Source organism: Dufourea novaeangliae, unplaced genomic scaffold (assembly GCF_001272555.1).
Source record: "Dufourea novaeangliae isolate 0120121106 unplaced genomic scaffold, ASM127255v1 scaffold7, whole genome shotgun sequence".
Classification (NCBI taxonomy): Eukaryota; Metazoa; Arthropoda; class Insecta; order Hymenoptera; family Halictidae; genus Dufourea; species Dufourea novaeangliae.
The window spans coordinates 2,468,536-2,486,881 of record NW_015373896.1 but is presented as its reverse complement, the minus strand read 5'-3'; the positions used below and the strand labels follow the sequence as shown (position 1 = coordinate 2,486,881).

Here is an 18,346-nt window from a genome sequence, read left to right as displayed (position 1 = left end):
TGGTCGTCTTGTCTTTCTTCAATCGGCATCGAATGCCCTCGCGAGCGGGGCCGAGAGAACGGAACACGGGTGGTGGTCGGTTTATATTACACATTCAGGGGATCCGAGGGGTTTATCGGGGGAAGGCCAAGGGGGCGTTATCGGCCTGGTGGTCTGGGCCGTTAAAAACTGAAATAAAAAAGTCGAAACGGTACAGGAGTCGAAATACCGTGTGTGTGTGAACCCCCACCCTGTGTTACCATCGGTGCAAAGACCATCATCAGGGTCGAAGGAATCGGACCCGTTATATACCGAACTAGATCGCGATTGTACGATATATAAATATATAACGCGCAGGTCTATGCGCGCGGATCTCTTCTATTGACGACGGTTCGAGATCCTCCATTTTTACTTTTTTTTTTTTTTTTTACATTTTTTTTCGTCGATACTCGGAAGTGTACACAAGTACCGTCGATTTGGTAAACAGAGTCTCGGTTAACCGGTCTTGTGATGTCCGCCACCGTGGTACTGGTGCTGGTGATCGTGGTTTTGATGGTGTTCGCCGCGCTGACTAGGTCGAAGGCGAAGGATCAACCGCCAGGTAACACGGGAATAAGATTTACACGCATCAACTGCTCGTGGGGTCAACGGGCGTACGATCCGAGTCGACTAACTGTCTAAATTAACACAGATGCTCCGGTTGGATGTGACGAGATCTAGAGTACTAGTTATATTATGTTCGATTGGCGTCGCTCGAGTTCGGCTAAAGTGCGTACCGTTTACTACCCGATGGGAACAGTTGTGGGTAGCACGTAGCACAGGGTGTCGTGGGCTCGAACGTGGCTGTACGGTGTATAGTAGTAGATCATGGGGAAAAGTGTGTTATGTAAATATACCGTGATGTACGAGGAATTGGAAGACGAAGTTTCAGGATGGGTGGATTGTAGTTTGTTTTGGTATGCAGATGATAGGTAGCGTGTGAAACGTGGGTTTGGTGACCGTGTATTCTTGACGTGTAAATCGATATTTTCTTTATTTTTGAGACATAGGTGGGAGATTTCTTTGTAGCCGAAATGCAGATTGAAAATTTTCTTATTTTCGAGATAGAAGTCGAAGATTTCCTTATTTTCGAGATACAGATCGAAAATATCCTTCTTTCCAAGATATAATTTAATTTGTATTTATGATAGGGTAACGAAAATGGATAAACGAATTTCATTATTTTCGTGATTCGGATTGATAAAATCAAAGATTATAAAAATCACTTACAGGTATTGTACTTTTACGTACGCTTCCTTCTTGTATAAATCTTTTAAAATATCCCAAACTGAAAGGAATTCATTTCGTGATTGCATTCAATTTGTTCAAGCTCGTATAATGTTACATGTTGTATGTACTAATGACTCATCAGTAACATGTAACATTATACGAGCTTATCAGTATTGTCGACACTTTTTTTTCATGACATATTAGTCATTTCTTTCATTATCTCTAACAATTTTTCCAACTTCCTTACTTTTTTCAACACTCTTCTCCCTTTTCCTTAAGCTCTACCTATCTTTGTGTTCTCTTTCACATTTTCTTACTATACGTGCGACTCTACAGTCTATAGGGTGTCCCAAACTAATCGCAACGCGTAGCCAATGCTACCGCGGAAGCTTCTGATTGGTAGGGAATACTACCTCATTAACAAAGCCTCGGATAATATTTTTGCTAAGGAAAAAGTTGTTTTAAGTCTTCTCAGGAACCTCTTATTTCCGGGAGTCGAAGCTATTTTGGGACACCCTGTATACTCATACTCTATAATTTAAAATAGTTTTTGTAGACAATATTCCGTACTATACTGTATATTCTGTAATACTCTCATATAACAAAAGGGACTTCCCGTAAAAATAAAATTACATTATTATTAGGAATGTATCTAGACATTGTGCAATACTTACTTTGTTTTTTTTTCTTTTACACCGATGAAGTATACCGAAATTATTTCACAGGGCCCTTTGCCTGGCCCATCGACGGCAATCGGACTATGCTGCAACGTTTGACACGGCAGTGCGGGGCGCAGCATTTGGCGTTCATTGAGCTCTGCAGACGATACGACAGCCCCGTGATAACATTGCAGCTCGGCTTCGAGAAGGTGGTGGTCGTTTCCGGGAGCAAAGAGATTCTCACGGTACTGAAGAGCGAGGAGTTCACCGGCCGGCCATGGAACGAGTTCATTAAGATACGTAACTTGGGGAAGAAGCAAGGTATATATTGTAAATATGTTTAAATAATGATCAAAGTGAAAAGGACATCGAAACACCCCAATTTGTGCTAATTGATGTCTAGAATCCATTCTGTGAGAATGTCTCGTATTTTTTTATTAACACCCTGTGTATCCATGGCAATATTCGATTCCTTATCTAGTTTTCGTTTCCTTAATATCGAACCTGAAATTGTAATTAAATTAAACAAATATCTTGTTTCTAATATCTAAATATGCATAAATTATTGGCCAATAATTTATCAGTAAATTCGTCTAATCCCAAAAATGCTTGAAAATAGATCTTCTCTTTTTGGATCGAATGACGATCAGTTGCACGATAGATAAAGAGGGAATTTCGTAGAAATTATTCTCACCGTAGTGTTCTATGGTTAACGATCGTTGAATTGAATGTAAATTGTCTTGTCGTCGACGCAAGGTATCACCATGAACGATGGACAAGATTGGAACGAGTTACGCGGCTGGATGGTAAACACCCTGAAGAACTTTGGCTTCGGAGGACGGGGGATGTCGGAGATGATCAAGGACGAGCTGGTCGTGGTCCTGGATAGCCTGAAGGGCGGTGGTGTGAAACGGCTGAAACCAATACTAACACCTGCTGTAATAAACGTTCTATGGGCTTTGACAACGGGAAAGCGATTCTGCGAGGGAGTCAGGTACGGATAAACCAATACCTAATGTTGTCGCTAAAGAAAGGTAGCCCAGTCGTTGCCCAACAAGTGGGTCACGCGTTCGAAGCGCAATGATTCGTGATCGTTCATTGTCTTTCCATATATGTACGTTGCACCCCGCAGGTTAGAGTACTTCATGGCCTTGATGGAACGTCGCGCGTGCGTGTTCGACATGGTTGGCGGGGTTCTCTCCAATTACCCCTGGATTCGTTACGTTGCACCTGAGGCCTCCGGTTACAACCTTCTCGTTGCGCTGAACAAGGAACTCAAGGATTTCTTAATGGTGGGTCTTTGTCCGAATCCAATACTTTTGTCGCGGATCTTTATGCGAAACTGACATACAGTAGACTAACTTTAATGCCACATTAATGCCCTTTTACTCTCGCAGCCCCGACAGTGGCATTAAATTTACAATCTACTGTACTTCAAATACGCATGCCAGAGCTCCCATGGGTGGGTAACCTTTGACCCAAACGGAATAATAAGTTTACAAATTATGAACATGTAATGGACAATCGAGTTTTTTCCTACATACCTGGTCCTAGGAGTACAAGGGTAGAATCTCTTCGAAAGATTAGATAAGAATTCCATTGGTTTTTCTGAAGTTTTCATACTTGTGCTGTACCATAATCGCATGGCATAAAGATCCGTAGTGTAACCTGTCAACCGAGGAAAACGAGTTAATTCGTCGTTTACCTTCAATTGTATCTTTGGAAAAATTTTGATTTCCCAATGCATTCAAAGATCGTAACATTCGATCGCAATTACAATGTGGTAGTGTAAATTACATCGTAACCTATGTCTACCGCATGCAGAGTCACATTAAATCGTCGTTATTCATTTTTAATTCTGTCCATTTCGAAGTTCCTCGGCGAGAAATCACCCGGTTAACAGGTTAATTGTGTGACAATCGAGCGATATTTTTCACGTAGGAGACCATCAACGAGCACAAAAAGAACTATGTCGCGGGTAGCGAAGCAGACTTGATCGACGAGTTCATTCGTGAGATGGTGAACGGCAAAGGAGACACCAACGTTTACACAGGTAGGAGACTTATTTGTTCGTTTCATTAGCATCGACTTCATTCATTTTTTTCTAATTGATTAGGTTAGTGATGAGCGATCTTTTTTTTTTGTAACCTTAAAAAATCTTACTTTACTATAATTTAAAAATCGTAGAAATGTACCGACTAGGGTTTTGATAAATAAGTTTAAATTTTTTATATACAGTCTTTTTTTTCGTTCGAATTTTCAGACGATCAGCTGGTGATGCTGCTGGTCGATCTATTCCTCGCCGGAGCCACAACCACCGCGATCGCGATGGACTTCATGTTCCTCAGTATGGTGGTGTACCAAGATGTGCAGCGTGAAGTGCACAATGAGATCGACTCGATAATAGCGTCCGACAGGCTTCCAGATTTACTGGATCGACCGAAGTAAATGAAAATTCCACGTTAAACGTTCGATTTAAATTCGCCATACCTTAACCCTTTCAGATCTGAATTTTCTTTTAAGAATTAAAAAAGATATTTAATTACATATTTTAATTCAGTAGACTGTTTAGATATTTTGTTTTAAAAAGAATGTTTATGAAAATATTATTTTTTGTAGCTAAATAGGACGTAATTAATTTTTCACTATCAGTCTATTATTCTTCGACTCTAGGGCACTAATGGCCAATACCTAGTAGAATTCGCGCGTGGGATAGTAAAAGGCGGATTTCAGATGGAGATATTAGTGAAACGTCTAACACGCGAGAAAGTCAAATATTTTTTATTGTTCATAGGTTACCTTATACGGAAGCGGTGATGACCGAGTCGCAACGTATGTGGCCGGTGTTCCCTGTGATCGGGCCGCGGCGTGTTCTTCAGGACACATACCTCGAGAATTACAGCATACCGAAGGAAAGCACCATCGTGATAAATATATACTCGGTCGGGATGGATCCGACTTTGTATTCCAAGCCGAACGAATTTAAACCGGACAGGTATATCATGGACGGAGCATACAAAGCGGATCCAAACAACTTGGTCTTCGGGAGAGGTGAGGAGTTGTCAATTGTCAATTGGAAATTAACCACTGGCCACAAAGAAATATTGATTACGGAAAGTCTAGTTGTTGTGTCGCGTGTATGAAATGAATGGGGACACGTAATGTAACACACACTATTTATTAAGGTTTTAAACTAACGGTATGAAGAGCACGAGATAACCTTAGAATGTTTCACGAGACGTACTTCATGCGTGCGCAGTAAGGGAACTGAAGGAAACTGCAGTCAACTGAAGTCGTATAAAGTATTAGCACTCGTACACAAGAGGGCGCAATTCAAAAATATTCGTTAGGAATACGTCTGAATATACAGAGTGTGTTTCATGAACTCTGTCCACTTAAATATTTTGGTTATTTTAAACAATACAAGAAAATGTTACTTACAGAAGTTTTAGGGTTTAAGAAACTACATAATATGGTATAAATTGTATTCTTGCAAGTGGAGGCGTAGAGAAGATATAGAGGTTACCTTTGTTTTTTTAAATTGAATGTCCAATTGTTTATGCTCGATTGTCAGACGAGCCTAGGATCGCGAAAACATTGTAGATTCATTTGCCCGTACAAATGACACTTCATTAATACGCAGTTGCGCGCGACGACACAAGCAAGATGGTACCTTCGCTCCGCTCACTTCCGGATATCTCCAGGAAAGACGGAAATATCATTCGCGTGAAAGGGAAACGAACGTAAACTTGTTAATTGGTCTCGTCATCTGTCCGTTCGACGTATTATTAATAGAAAAACTATTCGTTAGATTTTATTCCACCCAATAAAATCTTAATGGAACATAAATTTTTATTACATGAAAGTTGTCATTTGTTCACAATGTTAGCATTGATAATTATGGACATTAATTTCATCTTCTCGCAGTGTTTTTGTAAAAAGATCTTGCTTTGTTGACCAATACTACGTATCATTATTTACTATTTCAGGAAAAAGAAGATGTCCTGGTCAAGTACTGGCTCAATCCGCGTTATTCCTCCTGTTCGTGGGCGTCATGCAGAAGTTCACGCTACTTCCGGTCCCCGGAAAGGGGCCAACATCCGTAGAAATCGTTCCCGGTCTCGCGATATCGCCGAAACCATACGAGGTATTGCTAGTACCACGATAATTAAATCGTTTCACTTGCACGCGGTGCCAGTCGAAAATACGATTTAGAAAATTTTAGAAATAATCTACTACCTTTTAAATACTATTTTTTAAAGTAATATATAATACATATAAAACGTATCGGTAAAGGTCTGCAGTAAAGTTTAGTTTTCATAAAATTCTGAAGAAAATCTTCCTTGTTAATTGAACGAATCAGTAATTTTCTACTATAGAATATGTTACATAATTATATATATATCTATATGTATATACCTATATGTAGTAACGATTTTTCGATATTTTGTTTATCAAAATCCCGGTTAAGAGGACAGATTCAGTTCTACATTGTAATGTGTGACAGACGATAAAAAATAAAAAAAAAAAAATATTTCCTATGCGAAGCAGTCATTCTTAACACCTAACGCTTAAAAATGTTAATGTAATTATTTACGGTACATAATAATATAGTGTATTGTAATTACAGTTTGTATTGTTCCATGTTTCTCGTAACACGAATGTTTTCTCGTTCGTTTATAAACCGACGATCTTTGCTCAAAGTGTAGCTCGACGACCCGATGGATCGACGGGTTGCTTGTTTGAGTTCAACAAATTTTTTTCTTCCCCCTCGCGATATTGTTTATTGTTCCTTCCGCGTGAAAGTCGCTTTACGCTCGTCGTTTTACGTGTTCCACGGAATCATCTCGTTTCGCGGAAGTCCAAATGTACCTTCGTCGAGCGCCGCCACGTGGCGATCTCGGTCCTTTTATATCGAGCCCCAGTGCTGGGTGGGAAATATTCCCTTCGCGCTGGAAACCAGACAACAGGTGACTGTTAGAATGTTAAATTAAAATATTAAATTATACCTTCATCCTTTGTATAAAATATTAAATTTGTAGAAAAGAAATGGCCAATTACTGTTCACATCTGTCTAAATACATGGTTCGCATAAATGGTTAAAAATGCAATTTTATATATATATTATACTATTATATTTTTATTAAAGTATTTTTTTTGGTAAATTCTGTACTTGTTTCGAAAAAATTTAAATATTCACGGTACGTTAATAATATTTCTTGTTTCTTTTCGTCATCTTACGCCATCTTGACTGAACAAGTAGGTACCCTGAATTTAAATGTAACTACAAGTTTATTGCAAACACAGGGCATTACTTCTTGGTACACCTAATAATTGTACAAACTGTAATCTTCATTACCCTGTAAAAACAAACCAAGAAGTTCTACGTACGTATTTTCTAATTATAGCAGCGACCTTAAACACGTTCAAATGTTGCCTTCATTTCCTGCCAACCAAATAAACAATTTCATTGGCGTTTATGACTTTTTGTACATTATTTCCATTATACCAAGTCCCTTGATAAACAAGAGACATTTCTCAAAAATTGTCTTATACGAGTATGAATCTGTATAAAAATTCATATTGTAAATTTTTATAGTCCAATAGAAAATGGTAATGGTAATGAAATGGTACTAAATCCAATTGTTACCTTTCCTTCGAATATTCGTTTTCGTACAAAAGTACAGTAATTTTTCATTCTATTCAGGTATTTATAATAAAAGTTAATCTAAACGATTTTTGGTACTCACAATCGGCCCAAAATCACTTCCGTTTACGTGGTAGCAGAGTACGGGATGTCCGATCTCGCCATGAGCTTCAGGTAATACGGTTTCGGCGCTATAGCGAAACCGTCGTAACCGTTCGGGTCTGGTTCACCGTGGTCGAGCGAAATTTCGATGTCGAAGTAGTGTACAACGTAGGCGAAGAATAAAAATATGGTACTACGAGCGAGCATTTCTCCCGGGCAGCGTCTTTTCCCTGAAACGTGAATGGTCACGTTCTAAATTAAAGCATCCTTCATAATTTAAGTTCCTCTTTTAAGCAAAATGGCTTCAGTCAGGTCTCGAAAAGAAATTTAGTTTGCACCTTAACTGATGTGAAGGCTGAAATTTGTATTTTTATAGAAAAAATCTGCTATTTTTGTAGAGAAAAGAATAGTGAAAATCGTTTGAGTATGCCGTGTTCTATTGTTATTAAATTTAATGAAAATTAGTCAAGAAGGGTACTTTTATTGTTATTATTTTTGAGTTATCATTTAATTCAAGCACTTGCCTAAACTGAAGGGTATGCTCGCGTTGTTTTGACAGAATCGGCCATTTTCGTCCAGAAATCGTTGCGGTCGGAACTCTTCTGGACGATCCCAGTACCCCGGATCATTATGCACACTGTTCAAATCCACAAGAATGATCGTGTCCTGCAACAATAAATATACAAATAATTGAACACTGAACAATAAATTATACTGAATCTAGTACATACCTTAGGTATTTCATATTCATCGAGGATTACGTCTTTCGTGGTCTTGTGGGGTAGTCCAAGAGGCGACAGGACCAAAAATCGTTGTATCTAATAAAAAACATTATTCTTTCGATACCACAGAAGTTTAACAAAAGTTTGAATTTTCATAAACATCCACAGTTAATATTTTACCTCTGCAAGGAACGCTTCCATCATCGGTAACGACGACAGATCCTCCAGATTTGGAAATCGCGATCTACCAATAACATTGTCCATTTCCTCTTGAAGCACTTTAATCCATTCGGGATGTAACGATGAGAACAACAAAGTGGTCGCTAACGTGTCAGTCGTCGTTTTCGAGCCAGCTAAAAATAAGTCCAAGCACAAAACCAGCAAACTTTCTCCTGAAAATGTTACAATAATTTTAATTATAACATATATGTATTTCATTATTGTTATATACAGGGTGTCTCAATTAAGTGTGACTCCCAGAATGTTTTTTAATTGTGAAAACCCCCTGTATATTTAATATTACATATATTTCTTTATTGACAAATAATAAATAATTACTCACGATCGAAGATCGTATCGTCACGACCGCCATTATTGGCCGATATCTCCAAAAGGAAAGCATCGATCAGATCCTGCGGTGAACTTCCAGCCAATCGTTTCTCGTGCTCGCTGATCTCCTCGTCCATGAAGCCCCAGAGCTTCCGGAGGATCCTCATCAGCTCATTATAACCCGATAATTCGGGTATCACGAAACGCAGGAAGGGCATTTGCGAAATAACGCCGCCCATTGGGTCCATCAATCTACGAAAGAAACAAATATCACGTAAAATTTCGAAGTTCAAAATACTTTAATATTGTTTACTAGAAAAGTTAATATTAGTTAACTATAAAATATAGAATAATCTATACGTCTTAGGACTTTTCTAGTATAAACAAGATTAATTTTTCAAATTTCTATTTTGGCGATTTACCTGAACGCATCGTGAACGGCGTCGAGGATCTCTTTAAGCTTCACGTTTTGGTAATCGAACCTGTGCCCGGCGAACATGCACCAAAGAGCATTCAGAACTGCGACGTCGAAGGCTGTGTGCATCAGAATTGGACCTTTTTCGCTGGCACCGCGAAGATAAGCGACGAGGTGCTTTGCTTCAAGGATCGATTGTTTCTCCATGATCGACTGACCGAACCCGAACGCTCGAAGATGGCGCATCGTGAAACGACGATTTTGGGACCAAGATGGCCCCTCCGCGAATAATATACCTGGCAGAATTCGTTGTTCGTAATCTTTCGATCCTTTTAAAATTGTTAAAACTGTCCTTTTAACATTTTTTTGAAAAACACAATCTTGAATCTTTATATGTGACGAAAAATGAGTTATTAATTTTTATCGATATTTCCCTATTTTGTTACAGTGTGCACTGGTATGTACATTCTATGAGTGGCTTTTAACTATACCTGAAAACGGATCCTAATGCCATTTTACCATTGGTATATCGAAATAGAAATACTGCAGGAACTATCAAATAGTCACAAACCTTTGTTTTTCCCGAACGCTCGGACCTTGAAGAAGAATCCGTTCGGCCTCCCGTTGAACTCGTCCCGCAGAAGAACTTTCTTCACTAGATCGTGAGTCGAAACCACAACTAGCTTCTGGTTGCCCAATTTCAGGCCCAGAACTGGACCGTACGTTCTCGTCAGCTCTTTAAACGCCAGGTAACCGTAACCGTGCTTGATTTTCAGTCGCCTAAATGTTGGGAAGCAGCCGAGGAACGGCAGCCATTTTGGACCTAAGTCGAGCGTCGAACCACAAAAGCCATGCAAATTAAAAGAAACACCTATACTACGTTTCGAACTAAACAATACAATCTTTATTAAATACTACAACGCAATATTTCTTTAATTGATACCAAGAATAATGTCTTTTAAACGAATAAATAGTGCATTTATACAGAATCAGTATTTCAAGTAATAATTAGGTTCGATTGTTGATAAACATGATTTTTTGTTAGAAATGCATGGTGCCATCGACGCACCAGGTGGAAAATTACGCGGTTTGAGACAGTCGTAGACGCAGAAAACGCAGAACAGGAAGAGAAGAAGGACGATCGTCGCGCACAACATCTTCGGATGCACTGATACTTCACTTCGTGACTTCGAATGCGGTTACTATGCCACACTCATATATACGTATGGTAACAAAAACGATTCTGGTGGCACCCTGTGATATTATCGGCTTGACACCCATGGCCTCTGACGAAAATATCTTTTTGTGCGGGACATAATCCTTTTCATGGCGGTCTCCGACGCTCCTCGCCTCGCTTGTAGATCTTTCCGTTCTTCTTTTTTTTTTTTCTTGAAACTGTGATGCAGCGAAAAATCGAAAGATAGATCGTCCCAGATAAGCGAGCTCGCCGTCGAAGTCGAGAATTATCTTGATGGACAATGTGGAATATACATTCTATCGCTCTTTTGCCTTCACTTAATCGAGGTCGTAAAATAAAATACGGTAATACATTGTAACGTTGAAATACTCTTTCTTTCTTCGATATTCTACTGATTCTTGAATATTGTAAATAACGTAAATGCACCAATGAATGAACATTTAAGGGATTTTGTAACAATGGAAGTCGAATTTTAAATGGTAATACTATTAATAAACATTTGAAATATTGAAAATTACATTTTTTAATGTCTCTACCTTTTTGTGACGCAATATTTCAATTTGAACAATTGGAAAAAAATGTAATTTATTTACACTGATGTACATAAAAATCTGAGTTTATAAGATCTGTAGAATTTTGTAGACAACTTCGATGCATAGTCATTATTAGACTGCGAATTTTAATGCAAAATAAAAGTTCCTAAAGTAATTGATAAAGACAGGAGCAATTGTAGAAATTTTTTTTCCCTCTTAAGCATCTTATTGGGTTCAGAATAAAATAGAAAACTCGTTGGATTCGATGAAAGTTTTGTTTTCATTGTATTTCACAGAGCCCTATAAGCTATAAATGCAAAAAATCCGCAGTCTAGTTATTATACATATAGCGAAATAATGTAAATTAGAAGGAATTAAAAGCTTAGCTCCGACATCGCGTGTTTACGAAACGTCGTTAGTTCCTCGAATGTTTATTTGTTCGTTTTGCATGCAAGCAATTTCTTCGCCGCTTACGGTTACACCTTCCATACGGAATACGGAATACACGAGCTCAATAGCCGTCCGACACGGAAGTCTTTTGCGCGCTAGAAATGTGATTTCACTAAAAAATACGACTTCCGGTTGACATTTCTTAATCGGAAAATGTAGTTCAGTACTCAGTACAGTAAATCATCGATAATTGTTCGAAGGCTCCTCGGCACTGATTGTGAATGTTCAGACGTCATTCCCACCACTGGGTGCGTGACTGGTTCCACGGGAGATTATTATGTATATCAATGTGTAAATGTAAAATTCGAACAGCCATTTTTAGGATATTATTCGATTAAAAATACTCATCGATAATTTACTGTAGCAAACAAATAAGAAAATGACATCTCTTTAACTGCGCAGATTCTCGACCAATTTGAGTTTAAAGTTTGGAAAAGTGTTTAATATACCCTTGTATCTCACGATCCGCCTAGACGAGTCTCCCAAGACGAAATCGAAAGCAACAGAAGCTAATTGCTCAGCGACATTGTTGAAGACATTTCCCGTATCTTATCGGCCGTCGTTCGCTTCTTGCTCGCGTTCGAGAAGAGAGAAAGAAAAAAAACACAGACGAAAGAATCCAGTGCAACGAGAATACACGATAAGAGTGGAACTTTCGAACTCCTCTGGAGATTATTTCCTGGTTGGAGGGGTGAGACAGAAGCATGATGGGAAGGAAACCGACCAGACTGGTTCCGCTTTTCAGTGAACCGCCGAGGGAAATCCGTCGCGATCTTGCAGGTTCGCCCGGCGGGCTCGTTAATTATTCCATCCGGCGAAACGTCTCGTCGGGGAAACCCCCAGGATATTTATCAGTCAGTGAATTCAAAATACTATATGTTCTATGAAAATGCACCAAAATATTCCCGAATCTTCAACACAGCAGAAGATTGGGGGGAGAGTGTACGCTTACGGGAGTGAGGTGGCGAATCAGCGAGCGCGTAGAGAAAATAGGACCGCGAGGAAAGTGAAAACCGGCGCGCGTGTACAGGGCCCGATTAGAAAATACGCGTACACGACATTTCTCCGGTTCTTTTTCTCTTCCCGATCGAGCGACACCGGTGATGAAAAGTCTGACCCGCGAGAACCGACTCGATCGAGAGTTTCTCCCGGGCGCGCTTCGAGGGCCTTGATTCCGTGACGGGCGCCGTCACACGGATACGTACGAATTGAATTTATTGCCGATGGGGGGGCCTCACGTCCGTGTGTGTGGGTGTACGGACACTTTCTCCACGGTCGAGGCCTCCCCATATACAGAGCCTGTATTCTTCCCCCCCTCCCCCTCCACTTCAGTGGGACGGATCCACAACTTTCTCCGGTTTCGCGGCCGTTGCGTCATGTCGAGCGTGGGCACGACCTATACGATGACTCGGCGAAATAATAATGCGGAGGTGTTAACGAATTATTAATACCAGGTGCTCGTAACATCGGAGATTAGCCGGGGCGACGACGCTAAACGCTGGTAATGGTGACACTATAGAGGAGAAAGAAAGTTGTCGAATAATCCTCTTTTCTCCTCTGATCGGCGATTCAGCCGATAAAATGGACGTGAATACCCTAATTCGGGAAAGATCGATGTACGTGTCGTTGGAGAAATATGAATTCTGTCGGAGGGACTGATACAGGGGCGGGATCGATGTCAGAGTTTTCGGATTTACATAATTATGGTACTGGTGAATAAAATGTTGAATGCATAGCTAGAATCAACGACATGTCCTCCATTTTCTCTTATGGAAAGTTCAATCCGTCGGGGACGTGATTGACTGTCCTTTTTTCTGTACAGTTGCGGTGGAGATCTTGAGTTGCAGATATCGAGTGATTCGCTGTATTTGTAGAATAGAAAACGATATAACACTTATTGGCGATGAGGGAATAAAATGAGGGTCATGGCGTCGTTAGATTCGTCTGAGCTACTGGAAACTATCCTTTCTTTAACGAACATTTCCATTTTTCATTGAACTTCTATGATAGTACCGTTTTTTACTAATATCTAAGGTGTTTATTTAATTACGAACATTTAAATTATTTCTACTGCTATTGAAAGAGGGTTGCACATTACAAAAACCTGTATCTGGCGAGACAGAAAGGCTCCTTTAAGACTTTCGAGGCATGTAACTGTTCTCTTCGTCATCTTTTCATACGTTCAATATCAGTGGAAGTAATTCAAGTATCCATAATGAGTTGAACATTCCGTATAAACCTCTCAGTACCATAAGATCATAAACCTGCAGCTTCTTTCATCCTCAGAAAGCGGAAGATCGGGGTTCGCACAAGATTACACCGCCATATTTAACAAAATATTAACCAACTTTATTCTTAACGGCATCGGTTAACAAAAGTAAGGTAACAACAACATCGTGTAAAAAAAACACACTATACATAAAGAATACAATTAGATACGTGGGCACCTCTGTGAACGGGATTGATTTAAAAGGGCCGTGTCAGTCGATTAATCGATGAACGTAGAACTTAGCTCTCTAGAACTTAATCGTACAACCTACGGTAATATATACAGCGACTTATGATACAAATACTCAGGACAGATATTTTTGTACAAACATCTTACAGGGGGTTTAATCAGTGATTGGGAAACGCGAAGTTCGCCGCGGCGACATTTTGATTTTGCGTCGCGGGCGGCGGGGGCACCAGATCCTGGCTAATGTTCTGCACCTCCGGTTTCGACGACCTGTCCCACCTGACCTTGTTCTCGTCGACCTGACGCTGCTGAGTGGGATTCTGCTTGGGCGTTGCAGTAACCACCTGGGTCCCTTGAGCCTGAGCATCTTTACGATCCTCCCATCCGTGATGGGGATGATGATGATCCTCCGACGGGAACCATTCGGATATCCAGACAGGTTTCCAGATCTTCTTCCATCCAGGCACCCAGATCTCCTTCCACGCAGGTACCCAGATTTGCTTCCAAGCCTCCTTCCACGCCAACTTTTTGTCAGGTATCCATTCCTGTTTCTTCTCCGTCTTCCAGATCTGCTTCCAAGCCTCCTTCCACTCGAGCTTCTTGTCCGGCACCCAGATCAGTTTCTTGCTAGGCTTCCAAATCTGTTTCCATTCCTCTTTCCACGCCAGCTTCTTGTCGTCCACCCAGATCTGTTTCTTGGCCGGTTTCCAGATCTGCTTCCAAGCCTCCTTCCACTCCAGCTTCTTGTCAGGGACCCAGATCTGTTTTTTCGCGGGCTTCCAGTACTTCTTCCACAACGGTTTCCAAATCAGCTTCTTCTTCCATAGATCATGGCTGGTGTACTCCCAGCCGTGATGATCGGTCCCGTGATAATGCTCACCGGGGATACCGACCTTCACCCATTCAGGGATCCAGATCTTCTTCCAAGCGGGCACTTGTATTTCCTTCCACGCTGGGACTTGAATCTCTTTCCAGACCGGCTTCCAGATCTTCTTCCAGGCGGGTACTTGTATGTCCTTCCACGCGGGCACTTTAATGGGCTTCCAGATTGGCTTCCAGATCTTCTTCCAAGCGGGCACCTGGATCTCTTTCCACACTGGTACCTGTATCTCCTTCCACACCGGTTTCCAGATCTTCTTCCAGGCTGGTACTTGGATCTCCTTCCACACCGCTTTCTGCGTTGGTACCCAAATCGGCTTCCAGATCTTCTTCCACGCGGGCTTCCAGATCTGCTTCTTCGCCGGTTTCCAGATCTTCTTCCAGCCAGGCTTCCAGATTAGCTTTTTCTTCCAGTAGCCTTTGTCGTGATGGTCATGATGATCGTCGTGGTGTTCTTCGACGCCGCCACCGCCGCCTGAATGGCCAAAACCACCGCTGATGTCACCGCCACCGCCTGAATGGCCGTAACCACCGCCGACGTCGCCGCCACCGCCTGAATGGCCGAAGCTAGCAACGTCGCTGCCACCGGAATGACCGAGACCACCTCCGAGATCTCCACCGAAACCACCACCGTGATCACCTAGATCACCACCGTGACCACCTAGATCACCACCATGGCCACCTAAATCGCCACCGTGGCCTCCCAAGTCGCCACCGCCGAGATCACTACCTCCGTAACCGCCGAAGTCACCGCCGCCATGGCCGCCACCCCCCAAGTCACCACCCCATCGCTTTTGAGCCGCTGTACCATATCTGCGTGAAACAATTTTTAAGATTAATCGAAATCTTTTTTTTATTGTGACGAATTTTGTATTGACTTTCATTTTCTTGTTGAATCTAATTTCTTAGTGAATTTAATTTTTTTTATCGAGTCTACCTTTTTTTATTGAATCTAATTTTTTCATTGAATTTTTTGATGAAATTTCTTATTTGAAAAATTGATCCAAAGGATCCGGTCTCTGGGGATAAGTATCTGTGGCGGTGTTACGAGAGATTGTTTCTTCTCTAAATGGTATCTATGACCATACTGTCGAGGGATTAAAATATTACGCATCGCAGTATAAAATTATTAAACTGATTTAGAGGTACATATGTTGAATCCTGTTGTTCAAATTTTCGGTCCATTCGAATCAAAGACTAGAAATTAAGCAAGTAGAAAAGTTCATCATTTTTATAATTCACAGGAGAATTGACAAGGGAAGCAACTCAAAATCTTAAAAACAAAGTCTCCCCTGAAATGAGTGAACGGAAATGAAAATATTGACGAATGTATTATAATTTCCTCAAACATAATAATAATTTATTTAACGGGGGGGAAACACGTTGGTACAAAAAAGTAGTGGCACTTAAAAAAATGAAGTTTGATATTTGTTTACTGCATGTGTCGCTGCATTTAAAAAATTCACCCATTTCCTTGTCTATTATGTTCGATTAATTAATGAAAAGAAAAAGAAAAACATACGGTATTTGTCGCTGAGACTGTTGCTGAGACTGCTGCTGCAACTGATTCTGGTCCAACGCTTTGCTCGCGACAATAGCGGCCTGCAGTAGCACAACTAGTGCAGCCTGTAAACAATTCAACCACGTCAAATTTACAGAATTTCACCGTTCAGTCGAACAACAAAGAGTGTGTGTGCCCGGTCAGTGTTTAACTCGGTAAATCTTTGCTGCCACCGGCGATTAAGTTATTTGCAAATTGTACAAACACAATACGTAAATCTGTACATATGCATACACAGACACGTGGGGCCACCGCGGTGAACGCTCGAACAACGGCCTGTTTACACGGGCCCCCGAAAAGAGTCGTTCACATTTTATACGAAGCAGTCGAGAGTGCGAGTTCGAAACTGTTGTACGTTTATGGACGTTCGCTTTCGAAACTCGCTGTCCATCGATAATCAAGTTACACGCTGCTCGACAAACGGCGGAGTGACAGTGAACCGTACTTGCAGTTCCAGTTCAGAGAAAAAAAAAAAGAAGATCGTTTCCGTATAAAATATTCCAAACACAAAGCGGGGAATTTAAAATAAAAGAAAGCAGACGACATTCACTTTCGCGCATTAATATCGTTCGGGATTCTCGTTGGTTCTTTCCTTTTTTTTTTTTTTTTTCGAAAACTTTCGATTCACAATGGTCGTTCGTGAACGAAATTGTACGATGGCCTGAAATTTCAATCAAGAATCAATCATAATTAACAAATACCATACCAAAATCTACCCAAAAAAGTTACTACACATATGAACTAAGTATCTGGAGCACGAAGCGTTCATCCGATCGATGAACTATAAGAAGAATACAAAAATGGCACTTTTCGGTACCATTTTCGGACAGCACCACGGGGGGCCAACTGTTTGCCGATCTCGACACACACTACTTACTCCAGATTACGTTCCCGAAAAAAAAAAAAACAAAAGGTACCGAAAATGGTACCCGTGACGTTCAAGAACGACCACGTTCGCGAGAGGAAGACGCGATGGAATTTCGTCGAAACGATTCAAAACTTAGTTTGTTTATACGAACTGACCGCGTATCCCGTGCGAATCCTCATATTTGCTCGCAATCCGCCCGTTGGGCTCGGGCCGCGTACTCTTGTTCCCCTAAGTGCAGGAAAACGTAACTTACTTCGCCCAATCAGCGGAACGCCGTAGTTATATAGGCGCGTATTCTCCCCCGGCGTGCTATCGGCGAGGAAGGTGGACCCCGGCGACGGTGTGCCCGGGCCAGGTGGGGTGCGGAGGTGGTGGTAAAATCGTACCAGGTGGAGGAGGAGGTGGAGGTGGTAGAAGTCCCCGACAGTTGGGAGGAAACGGAGCCGGTGATGGTGGTGGCCTACGACAGACGTGCGTTACGGAAACCTTGTACCTCGCTCTCGTGTAGCGATGGGACCGAGCCTTCGATTCGTTTTTGAAATCGAATGAATTTCAGTGAATTTTTTAAACGAATCCAGTGGATTTGTGTACATTTTTTAATATCGATTCGAATGAATTCAAAATGGCGGACGTCGATGTGGTAAGGGTGTAAGAAAAATTCCGAAATATTTAACAAAACCTTTAACTCAATTACATATTCAAATTATGTCCGACGTAACACATCCGAGACGGCGAATTTCAATATTTATTAGGTAACTCCTGCGTCTAACGTTTCATGCAAATGAATGACGCCGACCGCCGTTTACGGTTTGGAGAACTACTCGAGGTTCCTGATTCATGATAGACATAATGCAAAATGTAAAACAGCCAATATTATTTCTGGATCCCATAGATCTGATCCTCTCTTCTTATGATTCATCATCCAGGAATCTCCATTCTAACAGTCGGAACAATTAGATTAAATTGAACCAAAATGATACCAAAATGGCGACTGAATCAACAGTGCAGAGTGATTTATTAACGAACTTAATTCTCATTCTATAAAACAATTAACAATGCT

General features: G+C 41.0%; 3 protein-coding genes across 4 annotated transcripts; 1 reads left to right on the top strand and 2 right to left on the bottom strand.

Annotated features, from left to right (window-relative positions):
* Positions 1 to 435: 435 nt before the first annotated feature.
* LOC107192690 (probable cytochrome P450 305a1) lies at positions 436 to 6,075 on the top strand. 2 transcript variants are annotated; one of them, XM_015582014.1, is made up of 8 exons: positions 436 to 580; positions 1,974 to 2,228; positions 2,664 to 2,901; positions 3,040 to 3,199; positions 3,849 to 3,960; positions 4,171 to 4,351; positions 4,702 to 4,958; positions 5,897 to 6,075. In XM_015582014.1, exons 1-8 carry the CDS (start codon positions 490 to 492, stop codon positions 6,073 to 6,075), a joined length of 1,473 nt encoding a protein of 490 aa, XP_015437500.1. In that variant the 5' UTR covers positions 436 to 489. The 2 variants fall into 2 exon arrangements, with proteins under 2 accessions (XP_015437500.1, XP_015437507.1); XM_015582021.1 differs by lacking the exon at positions 436 to 580 and adding an exon at positions 1,175 to 1,250.
* Positions 6,076 to 7,660: 1,585 nt separating this feature from the next.
* On the bottom strand, positions 7,661 to 10,499 carry LOC107193150 (methyl farnesoate epoxidase-like). The gene is made up of 8 exons (XM_015582552.1): positions 10,412 to 10,499; positions 9,914 to 10,165; positions 9,350 to 9,638; positions 8,941 to 9,179; positions 8,559 to 8,770; positions 8,388 to 8,474; positions 8,181 to 8,322; positions 7,661 to 7,886 (listed from the first exon to the last, which is right to left on the bottom strand). Exons 1-8 carry the CDS (start codon positions 10,497 to 10,499, stop codon positions 7,681 to 7,683), a joined length of 1,515 nt encoding a protein of 504 aa, XP_015438038.1. The 3' UTR covers positions 7,661 to 7,680.
* Positions 10,500 to 14,139: 3,640 nt separating this feature from the next.
* On the bottom strand, positions 14,140 to 17,465 carry LOC107191720. Its single transcript, XM_015580823.1, has 3 exons — positions 17,442 to 17,465; positions 16,380 to 16,483; positions 14,140 to 15,670 (listed from the first exon to the last, which is right to left on the bottom strand). The coding sequence occupies exons 1-3, from the start codon at positions 17,463 to 17,465 to the stop codon at positions 14,140 to 14,142; spliced, it is 1,659 nt and encodes a 552-aa protein (XP_015436309.1).
* Positions 17,466 to 18,346: the final 881 nt, after the last annotated feature.

What these genes read in the sequence shown, in the direction of transcription:
- LOC107192690 (XM_015582014.1), top strand. Translation starts at nt 490, where the DNA reads ATGTCCGCCACCGTGGTACTGGTGCTGGTGATCGTGGTTTTGATGGTG. An exon ending in AGACACCAACGTTTACACAG is followed by an intron (nt 3,961 to 4,170) that starts GTAGGAGACTTA and finishes TCGAATTTTCAG; the next exon opens with ACGATCAGCTGGTGATGCTG. An exon ending in CAACTTGGTCTTCGGGAGAG is followed by an intron (nt 4,959 to 5,896) that starts GTGAGGAGTTGT and finishes TTACTATTTCAG; the next exon opens with GAAAAAGAAGATGTCCTGGT.
- LOC107193150 (XM_015582552.1), bottom strand. Translation starts at nt 10,499, where the DNA reads ATGTTGTGCGCGACGATCGTCCTTCTTCTCTTCCTGTTCTGCGTTTTC. An exon ending in ATGAATATGAAATACCTAAG is followed by an intron (nt 8,323 to 8,387) that starts GTATGTACTAGA and finishes TTATTGTTGCAG; the next exon opens with GACACGATCATTCTTGTGGA. An exon ending in GAGCATACCCTTCAGTTTAG is followed by an intron (nt 7,887 to 8,180) that starts GCAAGTGCTTGA and finishes TTCACGTTTCAG; the next exon opens with GGAAAAGACGCTGCCCGGGA.
- LOC107191720 (XM_015580823.1), bottom strand. Translation starts at nt 17,465, where the DNA reads ATGAGGATTCGCACGGGATACGCG. An exon ending in GGATTCGCACGGGATACGCG is followed by an intron (nt 16,484 to 17,441) that starts GTCAGTTCGTAT and finishes AATTGTTTACAG; the next exon opens with GCTGCACTAGTTGTGCTACT. An exon ending in CAGTCTCAGCGACAAATACC is followed by an intron (nt 15,671 to 16,379) that starts GTATGTTTTTCT and finishes TGTTTCACGCAG; the next exon opens with ATATGGTACAGCGGCTCAAA.